This window comes from Capra hircus, chromosome 11, assembly GCF_001704415.2.
Source record: "Capra hircus breed San Clemente chromosome 11, ASM170441v1, whole genome shotgun sequence".
Lineage (NCBI taxonomy): Eukaryota > Metazoa > Chordata > Mammalia > Artiodactyla > Bovidae > Capra > Capra hircus.
Genome location: NC_030818.1, coordinates 72058507 through 72085173, shown reverse-complemented (window position 1 = coordinate 72085173; position 26667 = coordinate 72058507). Strand labels below are relative to the sequence as shown.

Sequence of the window (26667 nt, the reverse complement as noted above, 5' to 3'; positions counted from 1 at the left end):
CCTGGCTTCTCTTAGGCAGCTCATGGTTTGGTCTGACTTGTTCTTCCCTTGGAGCTTGTGGACCAACAGGATTCCCCACCCAGCCTGTTCCGAGACTGGGATCCTGCTGGGCTTTCAGACCCAACAAGGACTTGGACAGTCTCAGGACTCCTTCTGTACAGTACTTGAGGCTCTGGACTAAATGGATCTTTTGGCAGGGTTTAGCCCTCCTCTTACCTCACCTCTGTAGGATGTGGGGTGTCTGGAGCTCTGTGCATCTGATGGGCACTGGGGAAGCTGAGGAGAAGACGTTTCCTCTGTAAAACTTGAATTCAAGTGTCTTGTCACCCACGCTCCCCTGCTAGTCACAGATGCCGCTCACCATTGTCTGATATTTGTCCCATTAGCCACTTTCCTGTCTCGCCCCTGAAGGGGATGAGTTTCCTATCACTGGAAGTTCACTTCTCTGTGGCCCCTACCCCTGGAAGTTCTCACAAACTCTTCCCCTCCTCCCACCCAGATCATGGCTCATGTGGACGAGGCTGCCCGCCAGTTGTCCAAGTCTGGGTCAACCCTCTATGCAGTGCTGGAGCTTAAGAAGGGCGCCTCACCTGAAGACGTCAAGAAGGCCTACAGGTTCAGACATCAGCCCCTTATTGAATCTCGCAATTCTCCCCTTTAAACCCTTCTCCTACCTTGCTTTCTGACCCCCCCACCTTTTTAAAAAATATTTATTTGGCTGCATCAGGTCTTTCTTGTGGCATGTAGGATCTTTCGTTGTGGCATGCAGGCTCTAGAAGGCACTGGCTTAGTTGCCTAAATGGGATCTTAGTTCCCTGACCAGGGATCAAACCCACGTCCTCTGCACTGGAAAGCAGATTCTTAACCACTGGATCACCAGGAAAGTCCCCTGACCCAATTTTTAAATACCCAGACCTCCACTTTGGGGCCAGATGGGGCCATCATCCTCTTCCGTGTGAAGAAATGTAGATTTGGGCTGCTTGCCTCCATCCTCTTATACATTCTTTCTTCATCCTCTAGAGACTTATCCCTGTTATTCATCGTAACCCTCCCACCCCCACCACTCCCATCCTCTGCCCACCCTTCTTTTGTGTATTGCCTGGCTAGGAGACTGGCCTTGAAGTATCATCCAGACAAGAATCCAGGGGATGCTCAAGCAGCAGAAATCTTCAAGGAGATCAACACAGCCCACGCCGTACTGAGTGACCCTAAGAAGCGGAAAATTTATGACCGGCATGGCTCATTGGGAATATATATATACGATCACTTTGGCGAAGAAGGCGTCACATACTATTTTACAATGAATAGTTGTTGGTTCAAGGTACACAATTCCTCTGGTCCCTTAAAAAATAAGAAAGGAGGGGCAACCCTCCACTCTTAGGATGGCTGATTCTCCTCTCCTACGACAAATACTTCTATTGTCTCATATACTGGGTGCTGGAAGAATTGAGGCTGGGTGGAGCTTGAATGGAAATACACAGTAACTGCTGGATTGAAGCCATTCTTTCCCACCTTGTAGACACTTGTCCTCTTGTGTGCTCTGCTCACCTGTTGCTGTTGTTGCTGCTGCTGCTGCTTTTGCTGTGGAGCACTTAAGCCACCACCTGAGGAAGCAACTAACAAAAAATATGCGTCAAATGTCCAGCATCAGCCTCCAAGGTCAGGTGAGAACCACAGGCAGGGACTGAGGTGAGAGCTGAATTAGGGTTGTGGGTGAAACCCTGAACTCTCAACTGTGAACCCCAAACTCTCAAGTCAGTATTGGGGCCAAGTGAAGAAAGAAAAGAGGGTACACTTGGTTTCTAAGGGGCTTCTGCCAAAAACTGACAGTTTAAATGTAATGTTCGCTTTCCCTGACTGTTAAGCTTAATGAATGGAGTGAGCATTAAGGTAAGGAATGGGGTGGGAGACTGTGCCTAGAAAAGGCAGTAGTTGAAGACGAGTTAGAGGATGCAGTTATTTGCATTTACTTAAGAGAGGGTGGAGAAGGCGATGGCACCCCACTCCAGCACTTTTGCCTGGAAAATCCCATGGACGGAGGAGCCTGGTAGGCTACAGTCCATGGGGTTGCTAAGAGTAGGGCACGACTGAGCGACTTCCCTTTCACTTTTCACTTTCATGCATTGGAGAAGGAAATGGCAACCCACTCCAGTATTCTTGCCTGGAGAATCCCAGGGAAAGAGGAGCCTAGTGGGCTGCCGTCTATGGGGTCGCACAGAGTCGGACACGACTGAATTGACTTAGCAGCAGCAAGAGAGGTAGTGTCTAAGATTATCCCCTGAGGTGTGGGTTGACTGAAATTCACACCAGTGCCATCTGGTGACAGGAATACATAACTGCAAGGTAACCCTTTTCTCACCAGTGGACTGAAAAATGGGCTTCCCAGGTGGCTCAGTGGTAAAGAATCTGCCTGCTAAGGCAGGAGACTCAGGTTGATCCCTGGGTCAGGAAGATCCCCTGGAGAAGGAAATGGCAACCCACTACAGTATTCTTGCCTGGGAAATCTCAAGGGCAGAGGAACCTGGTGGGCTACAGTCCATGGGGTCGCAAAAGAGTCAGACATAACTTAGCAACTACACAACAGAGTAAAAAATTGTTACTAGATGTTTACATGTGTGTTTTTCAATCCATCATAGGACGCAGAGAACATTTTAGAAGAGGGGAAGATGGTTCTAGTGATGATAATTAGTAAAAGATGAAGAAGAGTGAGGTATGAAAACTGAAATGCAGCAATAACTAAAGGGTAAGAAAAAAATACACACTAAAAACAATTCAGCTGAGTCTTTTTTGGAAAGTTATCTTTATAGTGTGGACTACAGGTATTGTATCCTTACCTGTAGGGAGTTTGCTTTAAATTCTGCATGATCATTCGCTCTAGTTAATAAGATGCCATCTTCTGCCCTTAGATGCTGACCCAGTGAGGGTGCCTTCTGCTGCCCAGGCCACTGGACTCGGGGAAGAGAGGAGCAAGTAGCCCTGTCCTGACATTGACCCTGATTTGCCCCTTCTACATGTAAGACTCGCGTCTTCAGAAGCACTTTTGGCCTCCATCCCAGTGAGGATCCCGTCTTTGTCCTGGATGCTGTCACTGACCCTGGCTGTACAGGGTCACCCCGCTGTTCTTCTTTTTGGCTCTAGTCCCAGTTTTAACCTGTTAGAGAGCAGCCCTCCTACCCAACCCTTGTGAGGTCTTAGGCAGGGGTGACAGTTTTTTCCTGAACATTGTGTTTCCTGTGCCTTCCTTGGAATTTGAGCCAGTGTCAGCGGTAGTGTCAGCCACTTATGAGACTTCCATCAGGATCCTGAAAACCGAGCAGGATGGATCCTGTCCTGGAGCTGCTGTGTCAGGTGACCTGCCTTTGTTGCAACTCTGTGTGCCAAGAACTCTTCGTTCAGCCTCATTCCCAAGCGAGTTAACCTCTCTGGGAGCTGGTCTCATCTTCTTCTGGTGCCCATGCCCTTGGCATTGCCAGCCTCATCCCGTACCACCATGAGACAACTCAAAAAGAGCATAAGTGCATTGAGGCTTAGAGGTCGTTGTTCCGCCTTTCAATTCTCCCTGGACTGCAGCTTTGATGGCACAGCATCCATGAGCATGGGGCCTGTGGGTTGACCGAAGTTCACACCGCAGTGCCTGCCGGCTTCCATCCTTCTGGTCTCATGTTGTACAAGCTGATCACTATATGTTTTGCGCTTAAAGTAGGGGCATGAAAAATGTGATAGGGTAAAGACTGAATGTTTCCAGACCCTTTCCCCATGTGTGCTTCATCGCACTGTCTGTCTGGTATCCTCATCACACCGTTCCCCATCTTCGCAGGGTCAGAACCTAGTAACTCCTCAAACTTCTCTCTCCTGACTGGGAGAAGGGCTAAGGAATGTCAGTTAATAAAAGAGCTTTTTAAAATCCAATCCCAGTGCATATGTTGGGCCCCCAAAAGACAAATCATGCCCGGGATAGAGAAGAAGAAGGAGAAAAAGGTAGAGGACAGGTGGGCATATCTGAGACCAGCCCGCCTCAGGGAGCCAGAGATCAGGACATGTGTGGAGCTGGGGCAGAGGCTTCCCAGAGCCTTGTGATGATGACTTTGTCAGTGCTCTAAATTTCTCTTGGAGACCAATTCCCTCGGTGCCCAAAATAGGTCCATGGCATCCAGGTCCTTTCTGCCCAACTCCGCTTCTCTAGATTTCCTAACAAATCAAGAGATGTCCTTGGTGTGGCTCCAGTGATGTGTTCAGGGACTAGAATCCTATGTTTTATCAGGGATATGCTCATGAGGTCGTTTCAGGCCCTGGCACACCTGCCAGCTCCAGCCTCCTGGGCTTGTTTTCCTAGGGCAGGGGGATGTAAGAAAGATCTGGGCAAGAACCAAAAAGAGCCTCTCTCTCATCTCTGGTGCCCTTGTTTTGAATCATAGGATTCAGAGGAAGATGGTCAGAGTCACTGACTAAGCCTTGGAGGCAAAAAATTTCATTGTCTCTATCTATAGGTCCAGCAGGATCTCTCCTTTCACCCAGGCCATGTATGGTGCCTATCACACAGGCCAGTTGAGATTCTGTGTCACTACCTGGAAGAGGCACCCAGGCCCAAGCATGGGGGTTGGGGGCTCACAGGAGCCTTCTGAGTGAGGGCACCTCTGTTGCCCACCTCGGCTTCCACCACAGCAGTGAAGTTCACCCCACTCTTGCTCTGGGGAGTCACCCGTTCCCGAATGAGTCAGGGTCACTCATTCGGTGACAGCTGTGGCTCGCCTTACAGGAGCTAAATTGGGAGCTGGAATGTCACACACACATGCCCCTTGTTCCCCACCCCCACGTTAAAAACTAATCTCCTCTCTGGGGAGTGAGAGACAAACAGCGGTGCCCACAGAGTGGACAAGAGGGGTTTGGGAAACAAAAGGAGAAATTTCCAGGGACAGAGCCATTCAGGGAGAGAGGAAGAGAAAAAGCTACGTGTGCCTGGCCAGGGTACAGAGCAGAAACTAAAGCGAGGCAGAGAAGTGTCTGAAAACAGCTATCTAAGGACAAGTAAATTGTTTGAGGAAGGGACAGGAGACATAGAGCTGTTTCAGGAGTGAGCAACAGAAGGGAACACAGTCGGAAGACTGTCGAAAGTACACGAGGAAGGGTCCAGAGGCAGTGAGAGAAGGCCAAGACCAGGGCCAAGGCCAGGGTAGGCACAATCGCTGAGGGGATGAACTTCACGGTGGGTTTCAAGCCGCTGCTAGGGGATGCGCACAGCATGGACAACCTGGAGAAGCAGCTTATTTGCCCCATCTGCCTGGAGATGTTCTCCAAACCGGTGGTGATCCTCCCCTGCCAGCACAACCTGTGTCGCAAGTGCGCCAACGACGTCTTCCAGGTGGGCCGGGGCCGGGCCGGGGCAGGGCAGGCTGGTGAGGCTTCTTTGTCAGGTCAGCGCCAAGCGCCCAGAAGGTGATGGGAGGAAGGCGCTCCAAGGAGGCTGGTGGTGGCTGTCCTGGCTGAAGGGCAGAAGGAGAGCCAGGGGTCCTAGCAGATCCCAAAGTAAGCATGAGTCAGCAGCTGCTCTGCAGGCTGGTGAGCATACAGCCTGTGCGTGGACAGCCCTGGGATGCTGGTCTCTACAGAGGAAAGGAGGCCCACATGGAAACTGGACAGGGAAGTGATCCTCTAACCAGGCTGTGTGACAGTCTGTGCTAGACTCTGCATTCCAGCTTGGAGTTGAGATTTCAAGAACAATATGGAAAATCTGGAGAAAATAGCAATGAGATAATGAAACATTAAAAAGTGGACTGTGAGAAAGGTCCATGATGACAGTGGAATTATTTGTATTTAAAGCAAAAGACTGAGCACATCCATCTTGGGTGGGGGGGGCAGGCAAAATTAGTGGACAGAACACTGGGAATTCACCCCCACTGGAGGTGACACTTGTGTCCCTCCCCAGATTGGTGAGTCAAGAGACCTGCTGGTTAAAAGGGATCGAGGTCACTTAAGCAGGAAGAAGGCAGAGAATACATTTTACTTCCTCCAAATGGAACCAATTTTGGCTTGTGTGTGGTCACGGAGCAAAGCATAGCTAATCAGATTCACAGATCTCATTTTAGCTCCTGGTTTCAGAACTAAAAGCAGCACGTATCAGAATGGTTTATATAAATGGGCCTTCTTTCTTGCCCCATGCCCTGGTGTAGGTTCTAGTAATCTCTAAAACGGAACAAAGATCAGGGAGAGTCAGGGATAAAGGCACACACACACACACACACACACACACACACACACACACACACACGTGTCCTTACCAATGAAGTAAAAGCTCAGAATAGACCAGAACTGGCTGACTTAGTAGGCATGGCAGCGATAAGGAACATCATGAACACGCAGTCTTCATCTGTATCAGAAATTATGGGGAAACGTGTTGAACACAGTGATTTTTAACTTAACCAAGAGAATGCTTCCCTTTTAAGTTCTTTGGGGGCAGCATGTTTGGGGGAAAATAGTAGACTGGCTAATTCAGGTCATTCTGCAACTGTGCCCGCAACCCACCATTTGTTGTCTGCTGTCTTTGCTGAGCTCCATGGTCTCTCCTGCCATCTTCCCATTGAGGGCTTTTGCCATCTCCTATTCCTCTAAGTGTCCAAACCTGTCATTATTTGGTTCCAGAGGACCTCAGAGCCAGTGGTTTTCCCTCTCTGGGGTCTGATCATCCCAGGCATTCAGTCATGTACAACAAACCATCTTGGGTTTTCCCTTGGTCTGATTAACTCTGAACATCCTTCAGGCTGAGATGCCCAGGGGGGAACGACAGAAAGGTTTTGCCACCCCTTCTCATGAATTTGTAGTTAAACATTATTTCATTAGAGCCTGAAATATGTGAAAGCAAAGAAAACTTTTTAAAGTGAAGGTAACATGTTCTGTAAAATAAAAAAAGAGTGGTCAGAATATTAAAGTGCATGGCACACAGTATCACTGGGCAGAGGGATGCAGGGAAGGGTCCTATATATGGAGGCTAGAAGACGTTCATCCCTGGGTCGGGAAGATCCCCTGGAGAAGGAAATTGCAACCACTCCAGTATTCTTGCCTGGAGAATCCCATGGACAGAGGAGCCTGGCAGGCTACAGTCCATAGGGTTGCAAGAGTCAGACACGACTTAGCAACTAAACCACCACCAGAAGACGTTCAAGTCAGTCTTCGGTATCCAGACACACTGTTTGGTTCCCTGAAGGTCTGGAATACTGATCTGAGCCCAGAGAGACTTGGGAATTGTTTGGGTCGAACCCTGTGTAGAATATTTGGGAGATAACATGATTCCCAGGGCTTCATGATGGTTCTGTGGATCTAGACTAATGTGTATCTTTTGAAGTACAGGGCACCCCTGGCCTTCCAAGGAGAGAAGAGTGAAGCAGCTCATTTCCTTGCTGCTTTATTTGGGATGGCCTGGTGGGAGGCTGACCCAGTTCTTTGGCTGCACTTAGGTATATACATCTCAGCAGACCTCCCTCTGAAAGATGAGCATATTTAGTTTTTTCACACATTGCCTCCACATTTTGACAACTCTAGGCATAATCAGATTGTCTGTTTTCTAAGTATGGGGACGAGAATAGGACTTCTATATCTTGAAACTACTTAGGAAGAACACACTTAGAACATTGCCTAGAAAGTTAATAGGACTTAGAAAAGTAATACCAGTATATTACACACCCACACACATATTTTTTTCAAACACTGTAAGAATTTATTTTATGAAAAGCGAATCTTCACCTTGGGCCCTGTCTAATTCCCTTCTCCAGATAGAGGTAGCCATTACCAACTTTCTCGGGTACCCTTCCAGAAATTTTACATGGTTAGGTACACATTTGTGTGTGTGTGTGTGTGTGTGTGTGTGTGTGTGTGTGTATGCACACATTTAAATTTATCCTATACCTGCCTTGGTTTACTCTCTTGGCTGTTGTTCCATAGCCACACATTCCAACAGGCACTTTCCTTTTGAACGGCTATATAGACAGCCACAGTCTATTCCACCCATGCTCTGAAACATTTAGATGATGCTCAGTGTTTGGCTGTCCTAAAAAACTACTGTGCTGGACAACAAAGAAGAATTTGGAAGGAGAAACTTCCCTGGTGATCCAGTGGCTAAGACTCTGCACTCCTAATGCAAGGGGCCTGCATTTGATCCCTGGTCAGGGAACAAGATCCCACATGCCACTACTAAGACCCAGCACAACCAAATAATTTTTTAAAAAATAATAATTTGGAGGGATTGTGACCTTAAAACATCAGGTTATAAGAACTGACTCATTTGAAAAGACCCCGATGTTGGGAAAGATTGAAGATGGGAGGAGAAGGGGACAACAGAGGATGAGATGGTTGGATGGCATCACCGACTCAATGGACATGAGTTTGAATAAACTCCGGGAGTTGGTGCTAGACAGGGAGGCCTGGCATGCTGTAGTCCATGGGGTTGCAAAGAGTCAGATGAAACTGAGCAACTGAACTGAACATCAGGTTAACAAAAGAGTCAGGAAACAAAATTTTAAAAATTAAAATATTTCTTTGAGGTAATTACTTGCCGGTCCAGTGGTTAGGAGTCTTTCACTGTTGAGGGCCTGGGTTAAATCCCTGGTTGGGGAATTAAGATCCCATGGCGGGACCAAAAAAATATTTTTTTTTTCATTGAAAATGTTGAACGTATTAAAGGTTTGGGAGGAAATCATCCATAATCCCACCTTCCCCAATGCAGTTGTTTTCATGTTTGCATATTATGCTTGTCTCTATACATATTTTTACATAGTTGCCATCACAATTTAACTCATTTTCTTTAGAGCTGTGATACAGTTCTCTTTCTCTCTCCCTCTCTCTCTGAATTTAAACAGAATAAAACACCAAAACACCACATTAACCCCCTTTAATTTCTCTCTTTCTCTTTCCCCACACTTGCACCCACTCAGCAACCAAGCATTTTGGCTAGGGGAAAGCTGTTGGTGTGGGAATTTGACACAAACATCTTCCCATGTGTTTCTGAATTTGTAAACTCTATTCCTTCCTAAACTGCTTTAAAACAGCCTGTGGTTTATTTTTATACCTGCCCCCACTTCACTGTGGGCACTTGTTTATGAGCTGCAACCTGTTGTCATTTAACAGACAACCAGAAGGCCTTGTGAGAAGGTTGTTCAGAAACAGTTTTTCTGGAGGGTGTCCATGTAGGGAGAGAGTTACAGACATGGGAACAGCAAGAAAGGGGCCTCCTTCTGTCATAAAGGGCAAACTGGGAAAGAAATGACCTCTTTAATTTCATCCCAAATTCAAGTTCCTTTTTTCTTTCTTTCTAGTATTTAGGTTGCTTTGGGTCTTAGTTGAAGCATGTGAGATCTTTCATTGCGGTGCACAGACTCCCCAATAGTGGTGCACAGGCTCAGTGGTTGTGGTTTGCAGGGCTTAATTGCTCCATGGCGTGTGGGATCTTAGTTCCCTGAGCAGGGATCAAACCCTTGACCCCTGCATTGCAAGGCGGATTCTTAACCGGGGGACCACCAGGGAAGTCCCCCAAATTCCAGTTCTTTACAGTCTAATTGTTAGGGCTGCTATACAAATACAGGCCAGCTGGTGAAAACCCTACACAGCCTTCCTCTTCAGCCACTTCCACCTGCCACTGAGGGCACTGAGGTGTCCCCTTCCTGGCCCAGACTTGGGCAGGTCTCTTTTATGGGAAATTGGTTGATTGAAGGATCTTATTTGAGGAAAGAAACTGGATTTACTGGGAAACAAAATCATAGACGGAGACTCAGCACTACTGGGCTCTATCTTACCAGTTTCTTCCTTAATTGGCCATGAGTAAAGCAGGTTGTTTCACACACATGGATAAAGAGGGGCTTTAAACTGCTGTTTAACATCCTTGTAAACCTAACAATCCGATTTCACACACTGAAGAGAGATCATCATGTATTTCCATTCTTTCAGGACTTCGCATTCAGTTACTAGTGTCCTATCTTGGCTCACTCTTCTTTTTGTTTGTTTCTTGTTTTTCCTGGCTGCACCACTGGCATGTGGAATCTAAGTTCCCTGACCAGGGATCAAACCCATGCCCCCTGTATTGGCAGCATGGCGTCTTAACTGCTGGACCGAGTAGGGAAGTCCCATGGCTCACTCTCCTGCTTACCAGTCCTCCTCTGAGCCAGCCTCCTTTCACAAATCTGTGTCATGCTCACTGCTAGGTTCTGTTGGGCAGAGCAAGCCCTCCCCTCAAAACCCCTCCCCCACCCACAACTCAGCTTTTGCTGCCAACACCTGGATTCTTCTAAAGGTCTTCAACTTGCTTCAAATGTGTGGTCTTCTGCCCCTGTTTTCCCAGTTTCTCTAGTATATTCTGAGGTTCTGTCTCAGAGCACCTGCATGGTCCCCTATTCATCATTGGCCAGGCCAACAGTTTAGGGGAGAGGGCTGCCAACAACCCTCCTTACGTCCTGGGCAAGTACCCCAAATCAGCATCACTCTGGGTAGCCAGGAAAGAGGGAAAACATTCTGAGAGAAGTGTAGATTCAATAGAGGAACTGCATTCACAGAGCATCTTTCTAGATGGAATGTTTCCATTGGATGCTGCAGACCATTACCAAAGGAATATAGCTTAAAAGAGAGACAGCTCATGGCTTCGGCAATGTTTCCCCCACCCAAATCCACACCCCACTTCCTACCTTCATAATAAAGGAAAGTGCTCAATTTCTAGATGTTAGTGAAAATAAAGATGTCATTTTTCCCATCAAGGTTCACAGAACCCTTGAATTCTACTCATTTGCGGAGCAGTGGCCCCCAGGTTTAAGTTCTGCAGCGTCACAGGCACCAGTGTCTTCCCAAGCACCAACTTTGAAAGGTCTGAGTTTTTTTGACTCCCTCCTCTCCCCGGCAGCCCACTCACACCCATGCAATTGGCCAGGTTCCACCTCTGGCATCCCTGGTCTTTGCAGGGTTTTCTGTTTCTGTCTGAGGGCAAGACGGCGACTTGGTTGTGACTTGCTTCTGATCTGTGTGTCTATCTGGCCGGATGGAGGCGTGGGAGATCTTACTTCCCTGGCCAAGGGCTCCCCCTGCAGTGGAAGTGCAGAGTCTTCGCCACTGGACCACCAGGGAAGCCTGGGCCTTTACATCAGAAGCAATGGCCAGTCTTCTCTCCCGAGTATCCAAAATCACTTCTGTTAGATTCATATTCATTCTGATTTTCTCTTGCAGTTTAGAAACCTTGCCTACAAAATTAAGTTCAGCTCTTTACCCTTGGATTCAAAATCCTTGTAAGGTTTTAAAAAAAAATTTTTTTAAGCCCTTCATGGTAAAATCTACCTTTCAAGTTCCCTCTGTCCCATGACTCCTCTGTCTGTAATTTGAACTCCTCTAGTATCTTTGCTTTCCTAAAACTCTTTCTAATAACCACTCCTGCTTCCTGTCTACCCTGTCTTCAGTGGCATTTTCTTAAACACTTTCCTTAAACTAACACAGTTCTTTTTTTTTTTTTAGATAAACCCTTTTATTTATTTATGCTTCTCCAGTTTGTTTAAAACAACAAGAACAACCCCCTTAATATAACTGACAACCCTTCTCCCCTCACCCTTCCTTGGGCTGAAGGGTAGTTAATGGGGAAATGGCCCCCAGGGATGATGTTGACGATAAGAACCCCTTAGGGAGGTAATGGAGTGATGGAGCCTGAATCCCCTGCCCAGGAAATAGGGCATCTGCAGTGTATGAACTAGGGAGTAAACTAACATAAGTCTGCTAAGTATCTTTTCTCCTGTTAATGCTTCTGGCACTCTAATGCCCCCTGTTCATTCACAGCAGGATTGAGCATTGTATTTTTAAAAAGTAAACATTTATTTCCCCAAATACGAGGTCCTTGTACAAAATTTCAAAATTATATTTTTTTAAAAAAGAAGGAATCACCCACAATTCTATCACTCAGTGGAAATTATTGCAAAAATATTTATTTTTTCAAGTAATATAATACTTATTTATAAAATAAATAACATTTATTTTATAAAGTAATTCATTGTTTATACAAAGAAATTTGGGAAATGTAGATGAATACAAATAAGAAATTTAAAAATCCTATAACTCCCATCACCCATTTCAAAATTTGGATCCTACTATCTATATAGACTTACATCCTGCTTTTTTCATGAGTCTCTCCCCATGTTAAGAACATGTTAAACATAGTTGCATTGTAATACCATTGTAACTCATTTAGTCTTTACTATTAAATAACCGGGTTTCCCTGGTGGCTCAGGTGGTAAAGAATCTGCCTGCAATTCAGGAGACCTGGGTTCGATCCCTGGGTGGGGAAGATCCCCTGGAGGAAGGCATGACAATCCACTCCAGTATTCTTGCCTGGAGAATCCCCATGGACAGAGGAGCCTGGCAGGCTGCCGTCTGTGGAGTCAGACACAACCGAAGCAACTAAGCAGCAGCATTAAATAACCAGCATGTTAACTATCTGAAAAAACAATTTTACTGTTTATTCTGGCTATAAAGATAATACAGGTGTGTTGTGATTTTTTTATTTTTTTTGCTGCACTGGGGCTTAGTTGCAGCATGTGGGATCTAGTTCCCTGACCAGGCATGGAACCCAGTTCCCCTGCATTAGGATCTTGAGTCTTAGCCACTGGACCACCAGGGAGCTCTTGTATTATGTAAATTTTAAGCCTCATAAATAATATACAATTATAGAATGTATAAATCCATCTAAACACACTAGGGTTACTTCAGAGAAGATGGGATTTCAGGAACTGTTAATATCAAACAGGAAGAGGGCATTCAAGGGACAGCTAGAGGGAGGCACAAACTAGAGATAGTGGATTCAAAACAGGGACATGGTGACCTGCAAGATGTGAGAGGAGAAGTGCTATAAAAACTAACAACTCCCTTCCACCACACTGGTCAGTGTTCTTACCATAAATATATCCATTAAGGCTCATTGCTCAGAGAACATCAGCCTTTGAATGGAGCTACTGCTAAGTGCAAATCCTCTTTTTAGATCTGAGGAAATGTGAGCCATAAGAGAAATTGTTTTCCCAAGGTCATACAGGGCAAATCCCAAACCACACCTTCAGATCACTGCTACTTTCCCTATATCATCTTGCATTAAATGCTCTCAATTAAAATACAGAGATGCTACCAAGAATGGGGAACAATTTTATCTGCATATCTAGTACAGATGACTCTCAAGGTAGCCGCTTCACACTTGCAAACTGTTTAGGACATAAGAGATACAAGTTTTGATTAAGGGAGGGAGTTAGGAAAGAGTTAGAGCAAATGTCCCAAACTTCATTCTCTGTCATCTTCCTGATTTTTGCCAAAGCTGTGTACACCATTTGTACTATGCTCGAGTATTTCTACTTAAAAGAACTCACTCTGGGGACTTCCGTGGTGATTCAGACCCAGAGCTGCCAACGCAGGGATTCCTTGGTCAGGGAACTAGATCTTGCATGTACCAGGAACCTGCATGCCCCAAACCAGATCTGGTACAGTCAAGTAAATAACTCTGTAAAAAAGAACTCACCTTTAAAGATGAAATATTTATAATTCTACATGACAGAGTCTAGGAAAAATCACCAATTTTAAAGGCTGGTTATTTTTTTTCCAATATACATTAAAGTAAATAGATGGGGAAACAGTGGAAACAGTGTCAGACTTAATCTTTTGGGGCTCCAAAATCAGTGCAGATGGTGACTGCAGCCATGAAATTAAAAGACGCTTACTCCTTGGAAGAAAAGTTATGACCAACCTAGATAGCATATTGAGAAGCAGAGACATTACCTTGCCGACTAAGGTCCGTCTAGTCAAGGCTATGGTTTTTCCTGTGGTCATGTATGCATGTGAGAGTTGGACTGTGAAGAAGGCAGAGTGCTGAAGAATTGATGCTTTTGAACTGTGGTGTTGGAGAAGACTCTTGAGAGTCCCTTGGACTGCAAGGAGATCCAACCAGTCCATTCTGAAGGAGATCAGCCCTGGGATTTCTTTGGAAGGAATGATGCTAAAGTGGAAACTCCAGTACTTTGGCCACCTCATGTGAAGAGTTGACTCATTGGAAAAGACTGATGCTGGGAGGGATTGGGGGCAGGAGGAGAAGAGGATGACAGAGGATGAGATGGCTGGATGGCATCACTGACTCGATGGACGTGAGCCTGAGTGAATTCCAGGAGTTGATGATGGACAGGGAGGCCTGGTGTGCTGAGATTCATGGGGTCGCAAAGAGTCGGACTCGACTGAGCGACTGAACTGAACTGAACTGAAACACATAAGAGGGCTTCCCTGATGTCTCAGTGGTAAAGAATCTGCCTGCCAATGCAGGTTCAATCCCTGGGTTGGAAAGATCCCCTGGAGAAGGAAGTGCCAACCCATTCCAGAATTCTTGCCTGGAAAATCCCATGGACAGAGGAGTCTGTCAGGCTACAGTCCACAGAGTCACAAAAGAGTCAGACACGACTTAGCGACTAAACAAACACCTAAGAAATGTATATGTCCATCCCCATGCCGCCTGAAATCTTCATGCCTGTCCTCAGTATGTCCACCACATTTTGGGAAATGCACACTTGGGTAGCACAGTGAGGGAGTCTGAGCTACATAAGCTAGCAACATGTCATGCCATGAGCCAGAAGCCCCCGAAAAGCCAAAAGAAAAACTTCACTGTTTATTAGTAGTCAAGTTTAGCCCTAGTACCAAAGGATATATATACACATGTATGTGTCTATATATATATACACACACACACATATACGCTTCAGGGTCTACTCTAGCAAAGGAAGTTGGATGTGGAGTTGGATAGGGGAAACATTGCTGAAGCCATTACAAAAAGGAAGAGGTGCCCTCGAGGTTAGGAGGAAAGCCAACCAGAAGTAGAATATGGCAGAAGGAGTTGAGCTGCGGAAGAGGGGAGGACTCCAGGACCCAGGGATGAGTGGCAAAGCTGCGCTCAGCTGCGGCATCTACTCCAGGGAGCAGCACCATCCTGTGGCCAGAGAGGAGTAACCTTCCCCCTCGCCTGCCCTGCGTGCTCTCCAGCTTCCAAGAAAGGTGCTCTTGAAACAAGAGACTGAGGTTGACTGCCTAAGCACTGACTGCTTCTCAGAGCCCCTGGTCCTGGGAGAATGGCTTAGCCAGGATTAGCCAGTGGGATGAGCCACCAAGGAAATTTCTTTGGCAGATATGGAAGTGGTGATGAGGCAGGTGCCTCGCCAGCCCACCTCAGATCAATCTCTGGGGTGAGTCCTCACTGTGGGGAATTTGAAGTAGGACCCTTGACCAAGATAACCCAACAAGTCTTGATTACTTTTTCTTCTCTTTTGTAGCACTATGGTAAAGTACACATAAAATAAATATTTACTATCTTAACCATTCTTAAGTGTGCAGTTCAGTGGCATTAAGAATATTCACATTGTTGTTCAACCATCACCACTATCCATCTCCAGAACTCTCACCATCCCAAATGGAAACTCCGTACCTATTAAATAATAACTCCTCACTTCCCTTCCCCCAACCCCTGTCAACCACCCTTCTATCTCTGTGAGTTTGACCATTCTAGGTACCTCATATAAGAAGGGTCATACAGTATTTGTCCTTTTGTGACTGGTTCTTCTTTAATCAAGGAGACTATGCTTTCTTCTTAAGTGAACAATGCAAAGAAATAGAGGAAAACAGTAGAATGGGAAAGACTAGAGATCTCTTCAAGAAAATTGGAGATACCAAGGGAACGTTTCATGCAAAGATGGGCACAATAAAATACAGAAACAGCAAGGACCTAGCAGAAGCAGAAGAGATTAAGAAGAGGTGACAAGAATACACAGAAGAACTATACAAAAAAGATCTTAGTGCCCCGGATAACCACAATGGTTTGGTCACTCACCTAGAGCCAGACATCCTGGACTGTGAAGTCAGGTGGGTCTTAGGAAGCATTACTATGAACAAAGCTAGTAGAAGTGATGGAGTTCCAGCTGAGCAACTGAAAATCCTAAAAGATGATGCTGTGAAAGTGCTGCACTCAATATGCCAGCAAGTTTGGAAACCTAGCATTGGCTGCAGGACTGAAAAAGGTCAGTTTTCATTACAGTCCCAAAGAAAGTTGATGCCAAAGAATGTTCCAAGAACTGCACAGTTCTACTTATTTCACTTACTAGCAAGGTAATGCTCAATATTCTTCAAGCTAGGCTTCAACAGTACATGAACTGAGAACTTCCAGAGGTACAAGCTGGATTTAGTAAAGGCAGAGGAACCAGAGATCAAATTGCCAGCATCCATTGGACACAGTAAAAGCAAGGGAATTACAAAAAAACATCTACTCCTGCTTCATTGTCTACACTAAAGCCCTTGACTGTGTGGATCACAACAAACTGTGGAAAATTCTTAAAGAGATGGGAATACAAGACCACCTTACCTGCCTACTGAGAAATCTGTATGCAGGTCAAGAAGCAACAGTTAGAACTGGACATGGAACAACAGACTGGTTCAAAATTGGGCAAGGAGTACATCAAAGCTGTATATTGTCACCTTGCTTATTTAACTTATATGCAGAATATATCATGTGAAATGCTGGACTGGATGAAGCACAAGCTGGAATCAAGATTGCTGGAAGAAATAGCAACAATCTCACATATGCAGATGATGCCACACTAATGGCAGAAAGTGAAGGGGAACTAAACAGCCTCTTGATGAGTGTAAAAGAGGAGAATGAAAAACCTGGCTTAAAACCCAACATTCAAAAAACAAAGATCATGGCATCCGGTCCCATAACTCCATGGCAAATAGATGGGTGGGAAGTGGAAACAGTGACAGATTTTATTTTCTTGGGCTCCAAAATTGCTGCAGACAGTAACTGCAGCCATGAAATTAAAAGACGCTTGCTTCTTGGAAGAAAAGCTATGACAAACCTAGACAGCATATTAAAAGCAGAGACATCACTTAGCTGACAAAGTTCTGTTTAGCCAAAGCTACGATTTTTCCACTAGTCATGTATGGATTTGAGAGTTGTTTTCTTCATTTCTTTAATTGAAATTGTTTGTTGAAGCAGTTCTTCCAGAAGGTATCTTTGTCCCTCGTTCATCATGCTTTCTTTTCCATTTCCTTTTTGTATTATCTTGGCTTGCATCTCCTATTGCATCTCTTCTGTTTATCAGTCCTCTTTAAATAGGGTAGCTTTATCTGGTACTGAGGGTAAGTTCGTCACTCAACCCCGTTGACCTTGGCTTCCTTCCAAAAGCAGACTGGCTCTCTGAATGTTGTCATTGGTTTGTAATCTCTGTTTAGCTCTTTGGCTTCTTGGATGAATAGAGGGGTATGACCCGGATTAATAGGCAGTTGAGTGTTTCAGTTTGGTTATGTTGCCTCAGAATATTTTTCACACGAGTCTGATGAATTTTCTACCATGGGGGCATGTGTAGCCATGGGAGGAGGTCTCCTGTGAGATGTGAACTCTCTCTCCACAGACAAGAAGGTCACTCTGGTTGTCAGCTAGCACTGTGTGGCACATGAGATTTTGGCCTGATGAGTTATCTTCTGTTTATTTCTGTTGAAATAACTTCAATCCATAGTTTGCTGTCCTCTCTTTCCTATTGAAAGGTTCCTATATGAAAGGATGATGCTTGATCCTTCATGACTCTTTTACTAAAACACTTCACCTAAGGCTCAGAGAGAAAAATGTTAGCTTTGGGCATCATTCTTCAATGGACCTAAATTTTATTGTATCTGACAATGTAGTATTCTTGCCTTGAGAACCCCATGAACAGTATGAAAAGGCAAAATGATAGGATACTGAAAGAGGTACTCCCCAGGTCAGTAGGTGCCCAATATGCTACTGGAGGTCACTGGAGAAATAACTCCAGAAAGAATGAAGGGATAGAGCCAAAGCAAAAACAATACCCAGCTGTGGATGTGACTGGTGATAGAAGCAAGGTCCGATGCTGTAAAGAGCAATATTACAAAGCTGAAACTCCAGTACTTTGGCCACCTCATGCGAAGAGTTGACTCATTGGAAAAGACTTTGATGCTGGGAGGGATTGGGGACAGGGGAAGAAGGGGACGACCGAGGATGAGATGGCTGGATGGCATCACTGACTTGATGGACGTGAGTCTGAGTGAACTCCGGGAGTTGGTGATGGACAGGGAGGCCTGGCGTGCTGCGATACATAGGGTCGCAAAGAGTTGGACACAACTGAGTGACTGAACTGAACTGAACTGACAATTTAGTATAATGATTATTCAGAGTATAATGATTACCCTAACCCTGAGGTCAGAGTGCCTGAGTTCAGATATTGATTTTGCCACCAACTGGCTGATGATCATGTGCAAATTTATTTAACTTTTCTGGGCTACAATTTCCCATCATTGAAATGGAGCTAATGATATGAAAATGAAATGAATTAATACAAATAAAAGGATTTAGAGCAAAGCCTCGCATGAACTAAGTGTTCAATAGATGTTAGACTTGCATGTTTCTTACTTTATTTCTTATAGTTCAGGTCAGAGGGTAAATGTTCAACTCCTCCACCATCTTTTAAAAAAAATATTTATTTGTTTATTTGGCTGCTCTGAGTCTTAGATGCAGAACATGGGATCATTTGATCTTCGCTGGGGAATGTTGGATCTAGTTCCCTGACCAGGGATGGAACTTGTGCCCCTGCATTGGGAGCTCAGAGTCTTAGCCACTGGACCACCAGGGAAGTCCCTTTTCTACCATCTTTACAAGAAATTCTTGAGGGTTAAATTCAAGAATGTATGGAAAACCCCTAGCACAGTGCTTGACATATAATAGGTCCTCAAAACATGTGTTGACTGTTAAATAATGAGTACAGAGGAAGGGCGCAGTGAGGGGCAGAGGTTAGAAGAAGCTTTAGGAGTCTGTCTTTGCTCTGGGGCAAGACTTTAGAATATGCCCCCTGGACTTCCCTGGTGGTCCAGCGGTTAAGAATCCACCTGCCAATGCAAGGGACACTGGCTGGATTCCTGGTGTGGGAAGATCCCACATGCCACAGGGCCGATGCACCACAACTATTGAGCCCAAGCTGCAACTACTGAAGCCCATGCACATACAGCCTGTGCCCTGCAACAAGCGAAGCCACTGATATGAGACCACCACACACCACCACGAAGAGTGCTCTGCCCTCTGCAGCTAAAAAAACCCAAGTGCAGCAGTGAAGACCGAGCGCAGCCAAAAATAAAATAAAATAATTTACTTATATAAAAAATAATATGCCCCCTTTCCTCCCATTCAAACACCAAGCATATTCAAATGCTTGCCACCAGCAAATCAAAGAGAAGCAAGATTCCAGGAGTTTGCAGGTTTAGAGTTTTCCTGACACCACCTTGCTCACTTGGATTCTAAATACTGAAAGATAACTGTATCAAGCAAACAAAAGCCCAGCGATCTCACACTTTAACCCAGTCTTTAAGCTAAACTTAACAATATTCACACAATTCCAGTTACTAAGAAGGATTTATGTTTATTTACACAAACGCAGCCTTGGGATAATCTCAAGCTAATCTTTTTAGCTTTATGATGGGCTAAAATGTTAACTTACAATTTTCAAGAAATCCCGCCAAGGGCTTCCCTCAAGGTTCAGTGGTAAAGAATCTGCTGGCCAGTGCAGGAGACTCGGGTTCAATCCCTGGTCCAGGAAGATCTCACATGCTTCCAAGCAACTAAGCCCATGCGCCGCAGCTACTGAGCCTGTGCTCTAGAGCCCGGGAGCCACAACTCCTAAAGCCCAAGCACTCTAGAGCCCGTGCTGCGACAAGAGAGGCTTCTTGGCTTCTGCGATGAGAAGCCTGTGCATTACAACTAGAGAGTAGCCCCTCTTGCCACAACTAGAGAAAAGCCCGCACAGCAACAGAGACCCAGCAAACCCCCAAATAAATAAATAGATTTTAAAAAAGAAATCCTGCCAAAATGTGATAAGGATTTGGAGAAGTTTATAGAACCCAACTGTGGGAAATACATCTAAACACACAAAGTCACAGATGACCATCCTCTCCATCACTCTCTAGGAGTGTTCTTCCAGCCAATTAGGATTAGGTTCAGCTGTGAAAGACAGAAAACCAAAAATAACAGTGACTTCAAGTAGGTAAAACTTTTTTACTCTCCAGTGAAAGTGGGCAAAGTGGGCAGTCCAGTTCTGCCTCATCAGAGACTCCTTTTATCTTGCCGTTCTCAGCATGTGGCTACTGCCTGGCTCTAGATGGCTGCTTCAGCCTACGCCATTTCATCTTCATTCCAGTCAGCAGGAAGGAGAAAAGAGGAGACGTAGGGCGTGCCTTTCACATGGAAGATACTGCCTAGAAATTGCACAAAACATTTCTATCTATATCCCATTGGCCAGAACACAGTCACCTCGTCACACCCGGCTGGAAGGGAGGCTTGGTTGCATGATCTTTATCCCAGGTGTCTTACTAAAAATCTAGGGTCTCTATTATTGAAGAAGAAGAGGTGAATGTTGAGGAACAGCAAGCAGTCTCCACCTGTCTTTCCTCTCCACTTCTCTCCCCAGATCGATTCTTTCTCTTCCCTGCAGACCAGGCTTCTCTGTTCACAGTGTCTGACCCCTCACACTGCCCACTTGTACAGATTTCAGGATGGCCACAATGTCGGCTTTTAGCTCAACTCCACAGGTCTCTTTTCAGTTCAAAAGCTGCACATGATCTAGTCACCTCAGCCTCTGTGTCTCCATTCCAATTTCCTAGAAAGAAAAACTGATTGGTCATATTGGGTCAGGTGATTGATCATGTCTTCAATTCTGAGCCAATGCTCTGTGGCCTCAGCCATGGCAGGGCTCTCGTTTTTAGGACAGGATGGAGCAGGTCCTCTCAGGGGTATAAATGGGAGGAACTGTTGATCCCATCTGGTGAGTTCTCCTTCCAAGCTTCCTCCTGTCGTAACACCCAGCCCATTGGATGGAGCTGTGAGTTTGCTCCTCCTGAGGGCAGGGATAGTCATCTTTTCCCCAGAGCCTAGCAATTACCTGGCACACTTAATATTTGTGGTAGAGTGAATAAACCAGTCTCATCCTTAATTGTGCAGAGGTTGAATGCTTGCCCAGACATGCACAGTAGGCACTACAGGAGCAGCATGAGAACCCAGGAGCCCTGGTTCCCTGTGCCTGGAGAGATTTCCCTGGATTGCCTGACTCTATGTGTCTGCTCTGTTGTTCAGCATTTGTCCCTGTCCCCCTGCCCGGGGTTGCAAAGAATCTCCCCCACACGTGGCCCATGAGAGCCCTAGGCTGGAGGCTATGGGCTGCACCACTCAGGGTCCATTTCCCTTCTCAGTCTTCCTGCTGAGGTCAATGTCTCCCCATAGCTCCAAGCTGGGCCCCTTTGAGGAGGTCTTGTCCTGACAAGGCCTGACCAAGCTAGGCTCTGGATGCAGCGATACTCAAAGGGGTGGGCTGAGTAACGAGACAAAGGTGGGAGAGATTTCCGTGGCCACCCACCTGGGGCTGCTCTCAGAGGAGCACCCAGCCATAGAAAAGAGTGGGTGGGAACTTCCTTGGTGGTCCAGTGGCTAAGACTATGTGCTCCCAGTGCATGGGACACGGGTTCAATCCCTGCTTGGGGAACTAAGATCCCACATGCCATGCAGCACACCATGCCCCCCCCCCAAAAAAAAGAGCTGCTGCCTCCCCCTCCATCACTGTCCTACTCCCCAGCCCCGATGACTTTCTCTCCCACCCCCTCCAATTCCCCCATAACTCACTGGGCCTTCCTCTCATGCTCTCTGCACCCACAGGCCTCAAACCCTCTGTGGCAGTCCCGAAGCTCCACCACTGTGTCTTCGGGGGGCCGTTTCCGCTGCCCATCTTGCAGGCACGAGGTGGTCCTGGACCGACATGGTGTCTACGGCCTGCAGCGGAACCTGCTCGTGGAGAATATTATCGACATTTACAAGCAGGAGTCCTCCCGGTGAGCTGTTGGCGTCTCATTTCTCTAAAGTGCAGGGCCTGGGACATAGCGAGGGAGCCCATCAGGGCCAGCAGGGAGAAGCTGAAACAATCAACCTGTCTCTTCAGTTTAGTGACGAGAGGAGTGGACCTCAGAGAAGGAGGGACTTGCCCCCAGCTTGGTAGGTCACCAGCTCAGGCAGCCTCTGATTCCCGGTCAGCGCTTCCCCTTCTTCACCTGGGAGGGGCTGGCCATCTATCAGCAAGGTCCCTGCCAACCCTCTATGACCTCCCTCCCTGTGGCACTTCCTGCCCCCTGGAATAGAAACTACTCTTGGATCTAGGCCTCCTGTACCCTGTATGTAGCTCTGTTCCTCAAGTGAAGAGGAAGTCATCTGCCTGCCCAGCCACAACAGCAGCTGTCAGGGCACAGAGGGTGGCAGTGGCTGGTGGAGGCTGAAGAAAAAGTGCTCAGGGGGCCTCACATGCTTGCCCCACCTGCCTGGCCCCTGACCCCTGCTCCTACACTGCCTGCCTCCCCGCAGGCCACTGCATTCCAAGGCTGAGCAGCACCTCATGTGTGAGGAGCATGAAGACGAGAAGATCAACATTTACTGTCTGAGCTGTGAAGTGCCCACCTGCTCTCTCTGCAAGGTCTTTGGTGCCCACAAGGACTGTGAGGTGGCCCCACTCCCCACCATTTACAAACGCCAGAAGGTATCAAGCAGCAGAGGGAGCAAGCATGGGGGGTGGGGGTGGGGACACAGGATGGGATCTCAAACTGCAGCCTCTTACTCCACTTGACTTCAAAGGCACGCAGATCAGGGCTGAAGTCCCAGCTCACTGTGTGACCTTGGGTAAGTCACTTGACCTCTCTGGTCCTAACATTCTTCCTCACTTGTAAAATGGTCATGAAAATGCTTACACTTGAGAGGTGTAAGGATCATACGAGAAATGGATACAGTATGGTGAACTCTCAAGGCCATCTCACTGTCATACAAGTAGATTCTACATAAAACATTATTTACAAATTAAGGGACTCCTCTGGAGATCTGGTGGTTAAGCTTCCAATGCAGGGGGCACTGGTTCAATCCCTGGTTGGGGAACCAAGATTCCACATGCCATGCAGTATGGCCAAATAAAGAAATTAATCAGTTAATTTTAAAAAAACAGTTGAAAAAATAAAATAAAAATTAAACTGATAGACAGGTAGAAAGTAAAGGAAAGCTCCAAGTGTGGGTGAAGTAGGGAGAGAAGGAGGGGGAGTGAGATGTGAACAGAACCCTGAATATGTTAAGCATGGGAAAGGCAGGATTTCCCATAGGGCAAATTATTACTGAACTAGACAGATGAGACTATGCCTACAAACTCCTGAAACTTGGGGGACCTATAACAAAGACCCCCAAGGATCACAGGATACACTGGAATCCCAGGAATCCCTAAAGTGGGCAGTTGTGCCACCTGGCTTTTGACAAAAGCAAATGCAAATTCTGCCTGGTGGAAAAACCCTCAATTTAGGCCTTGGGTTTTTCTTAGATTAAGATCAACATAAGATGAGCTCCCGATTGAAGATACACAAAGAAATGTACTCATGAGTGAAGTCAGCAGAAACAAAATTTTCAGATTTAGACCCTCAAGAAATTAAGATACTGGAATTATTAAAGAATGTAAAGGCAGCTTTGTATAAAATGCTTTAAAAAATGGAATTTGAAAATAAGCAATAATAGACTATCAAAAGTGCAGATTTGACGAAGAACCAAACAGAGCTTTTAGAAATGAAAATATAATTGTAGAAAACAAAACATTCAAGGGATGAATTAAATGACAACTTTCTCTCAGTAAGAGAGGACTGGGGAATTCCCTGGCTGTCCAGTGATTAGCACTCTGTGCTTTCACTCTCGAGGGCCTGAGTTGGGGAACTAAGATGCCACAAGCCACACAGCATGGCCAGAAAAAAAAAATTTTTTTTCACATAAAAGAATTTTAAAAGGGAAAGAGAGGACGGAAAAAATAGCTTGGAATATAGCACTGGGAGATGAGAAGGTTGGGAATGAGATGGTCTAACATATTAGATATATGATTAGATATATCTGATACTCTAGATATATTAGGTACTCTGATTAGATATCAGAGTCTCAGAATGAGAGAATAAAGAGAATGCAGAAGAGGCAATATTATCTTAAAGGAAAATCCTGAAGACTTTTTCAAAATTGATGGAAGATAAAGCATGCAGCCCAGTGTGTGGTATTTGGTGGATATTTGGTGAATGTCTCTTTCTCACTTGGTGGTGGAGGACTTCCTCTCTCCACTTCCTTCCAGAATTTATAGACTGTGCTTCCAAACTTCTTGAATGGTTCCAAACTCTCTAGATCTCTGTCAGAGTTTCCCTGAGGATGCCCTGATGGTGGAGTGGAGGGGACAGTCCTCTCCTGGGTAGCCCTGGCCAGGGAGGGAGGGGCTTAGCTCCAGACCAGGTCCTCCAGCCCTTAGTGCTGGCCTCTGTGTGTGGCAGAGTGAGCTCAGCGATGGCATTGCGATGCTGGTGGCCGGCAATGACCGTGTGCAAGCAGTGATCACACAGATGGAGGAGGTGTGCCAGACCATTGAGGTGAGCCTGGAAAGGGAGGGAGGGAAAGTTGCTGGGCTACTGGAGGTGAATCACAAGTAGTAGAATGTGCTTACCCAGGCTGCCAGGTTTGAATCCCAGCTCTGTCCTCCTCTGTGACTTTGGTCCAGTGACTTAACTTCTTAGTGTTTGGGTTTGCTTGTTTTTAACTACGTAAAAGAGTGATGATGAGAATGATATGATGGCTACCTCCATGGACCTTTTTGAGAATTAAGTGAGATAATACAAATAAAAACCAGAGTCAGAGAATTAGGCAGCAGCACTCAATGAAACTCCTTTAAATATATAGTGTTATTTTCTGAGAGAGTAGATCTTAAAGGTTCCCATCACAGGGAAAAATTTTTGTCCACTATGTATGGTGCTGGATGTTAACTAGACATATTGTGGTGATCTGTTCACAATATATACAAATATTGGATCATTATGTTGTACACCTGAAGCTAATATGTTATATGTCAGTTAAACCTCAACAAAGTATATATCAGTATTATTACTGAAAAGATCTGGGAACCAGCAGCCCTTGGGTGGAGTCCGGTCTCTGCCACTAATTTGTGGTTGTAATTGACGGGTCACATCTCTTCTTGGCTCCCCGTGACTGCCATTAAGTGGGGAGTGGGACAAGTAGCCTGGTACTCTCCTAGCTGTGAGGTCTCATCCTTACTCCTGGTTTTTCAGGAAAACAGCCGGAGGCAGAAGCAGTTGCTGAACCAGAGGTTTGAGAGCCTGTGTGCAGTGCTGGAGGAGCGGAAGGGTGAGCTGCTGCAGGCGCTGGCCCGGGAGCAGGAGGAGAAGCTGCAGCGAGTCAGGGGCCTCATCCGCCAGTACGGAGACCACCTGGAGGCCTCCTCTAAGCTGGTGGAGTCTGCCATCCAGTCCATGGAGGAGCCGCAGATGGCGCTCTACCTGCAGGTGGGCCCTGTGGGGAGGGGGGCAGGCAGTGGCAGGCCACCTAGTGGCTGGAGTGGGGGCCTTTGCACTGGGAAGCCGGGTTCAAGTCTTACCTCTGGCTCCTACTTGCCCCGTGGCTTTGGGCAAGTCACCCTCTCTATCCATTTTTTTCCTTAACAAATTGGGACATGCATCCCCCCCTAACCCGCAGGACAGTGGTGGGCATCAGAAATGGGATATTGCTGGACGTTGGCACAGTGCTTACTCTCACCCTCCTTTCTTCCCTGCAGCAGGCCAAGGAGTTGATCAATAAGTGAGTAGGTGGAGCGGGAAGGGAGAGGAAGGGGTGGGCGGGGACTCCACTGACAAGGGTGGGAAGCGTGGGTAGTGGTGCTGGGAGTCTCCAGCTGAGCCGCTGGGCTGCTGCAGGGTCGGGACGATGTCGAAGGTGGAGCTGGCTGGCCGGCCGGAGCCGGGCTATGAAAGAATGGATCAATTCACCGTGAGCGTGGAGCATGTGGCCGAAATGCTGAGGACCATTGACTTCCAGCCAGGTGAGGAAGCCAGGATGGGAGGGAGCGGCCAGCCGCTAGGACTGGGCGTCCAGACCCTCTGGGTCGGGGAGGGATGGGGCCAGAGAATAAGGGACCCCAACTCACCCAGCCTTCTCCTGGCCTAGGCACTTCTGGAGAGGAAGAGGATGAGGAGGTCGCGGTAGAAGGGGAAGAGGGCAACGCAGGAGCAGAGGAAGAGCGGACGGATGGGCGGGAAAGTGAGTATGGACATCGGCGGGGCCTGGCGGGGACCCCCTTCCACCGTCGGGCCACCGTACTCTCGGGGGCATCAGGGATCGCTTGGAGCCCCTACTCCCAACCTCAACCAGGAGGGGCGCGCCCCCTAGCGCGCCGGCCCAAGTACAACTTTCTTTAACACTATCCTCTCTGGGCTGGTGGGAGACCGGGTTAGGTGGGGAAGTGAAGGAGAAACCCTCCTGCCTAGAGAAATGAGTGAGCTGGGCTTCGGAATTGCCTTGTTTCTTGGGAGCGCCCGCCCACTGAGCTTTCTTTCCCAGGCACAGGCCAGCACTGACTCGCTCCTGTTGCGGATCCTGCGCACCCGGGTCCTGGTGCTCGGATGGTGAACGATCTGAGCAGAGACCACCGAGCCACCCAGCCCTGCGTCCCGCCGCGGGGAAGGGGCTCAATAAAGAGCTAATGCGTCCCGACCTGTAGCTCCTTTCACTGCTCACTCTCTGAGCTTCTGCTTCGGAGACATAGC

General features: G+C 46.8%; 2 protein-coding genes across 3 annotated transcripts; both read left to right on the top strand.

Moving 5' to 3' along the window:
• DNAJC5G (DnaJ heat shock protein family (Hsp40) member C5 gamma) lies at window positions 503–2689 on the top strand. Its single transcript, XM_018054774.1, has 4 exons — window positions 503–615; window positions 1108–1321; window positions 1520–1664; window positions 2637–2689. The coding sequence occupies exons 1-4, from the start codon at window positions 503–505 to the stop codon at window positions 2687–2689; spliced, it is 525 nt and encodes a 174-aa protein (XP_017910263.1).
• Window positions 4841–26620, top strand: TRIM54 (tripartite motif containing 54). 2 transcript variants are annotated; one of them, XM_005686905.3, is made up of 9 exons: window positions 4841–5359; window positions 21725–21897; window positions 22421–22592; window positions 24388–24483; window positions 25177–25410; window positions 25683–25702; window positions 25819–25943; window positions 26069–26161; window positions 26462–26620. In XM_005686905.3, the coding sequence occupies exons 1-9, from the start codon at window positions 5192–5194 to the stop codon at window positions 26476–26478; spliced, it is 1098 nt and encodes a 365-aa protein (XP_005686962.2). In that variant the 5' UTR covers window positions 4841–5191; the 3' UTR covers window positions 26479–26620. The 2 variants fall into 2 exon arrangements, with proteins under 2 accessions (XP_005686962.2, XP_005686961.2); XM_005686904.3 differs by having other exon boundaries at window positions 25680–25702; window positions 26462–26616.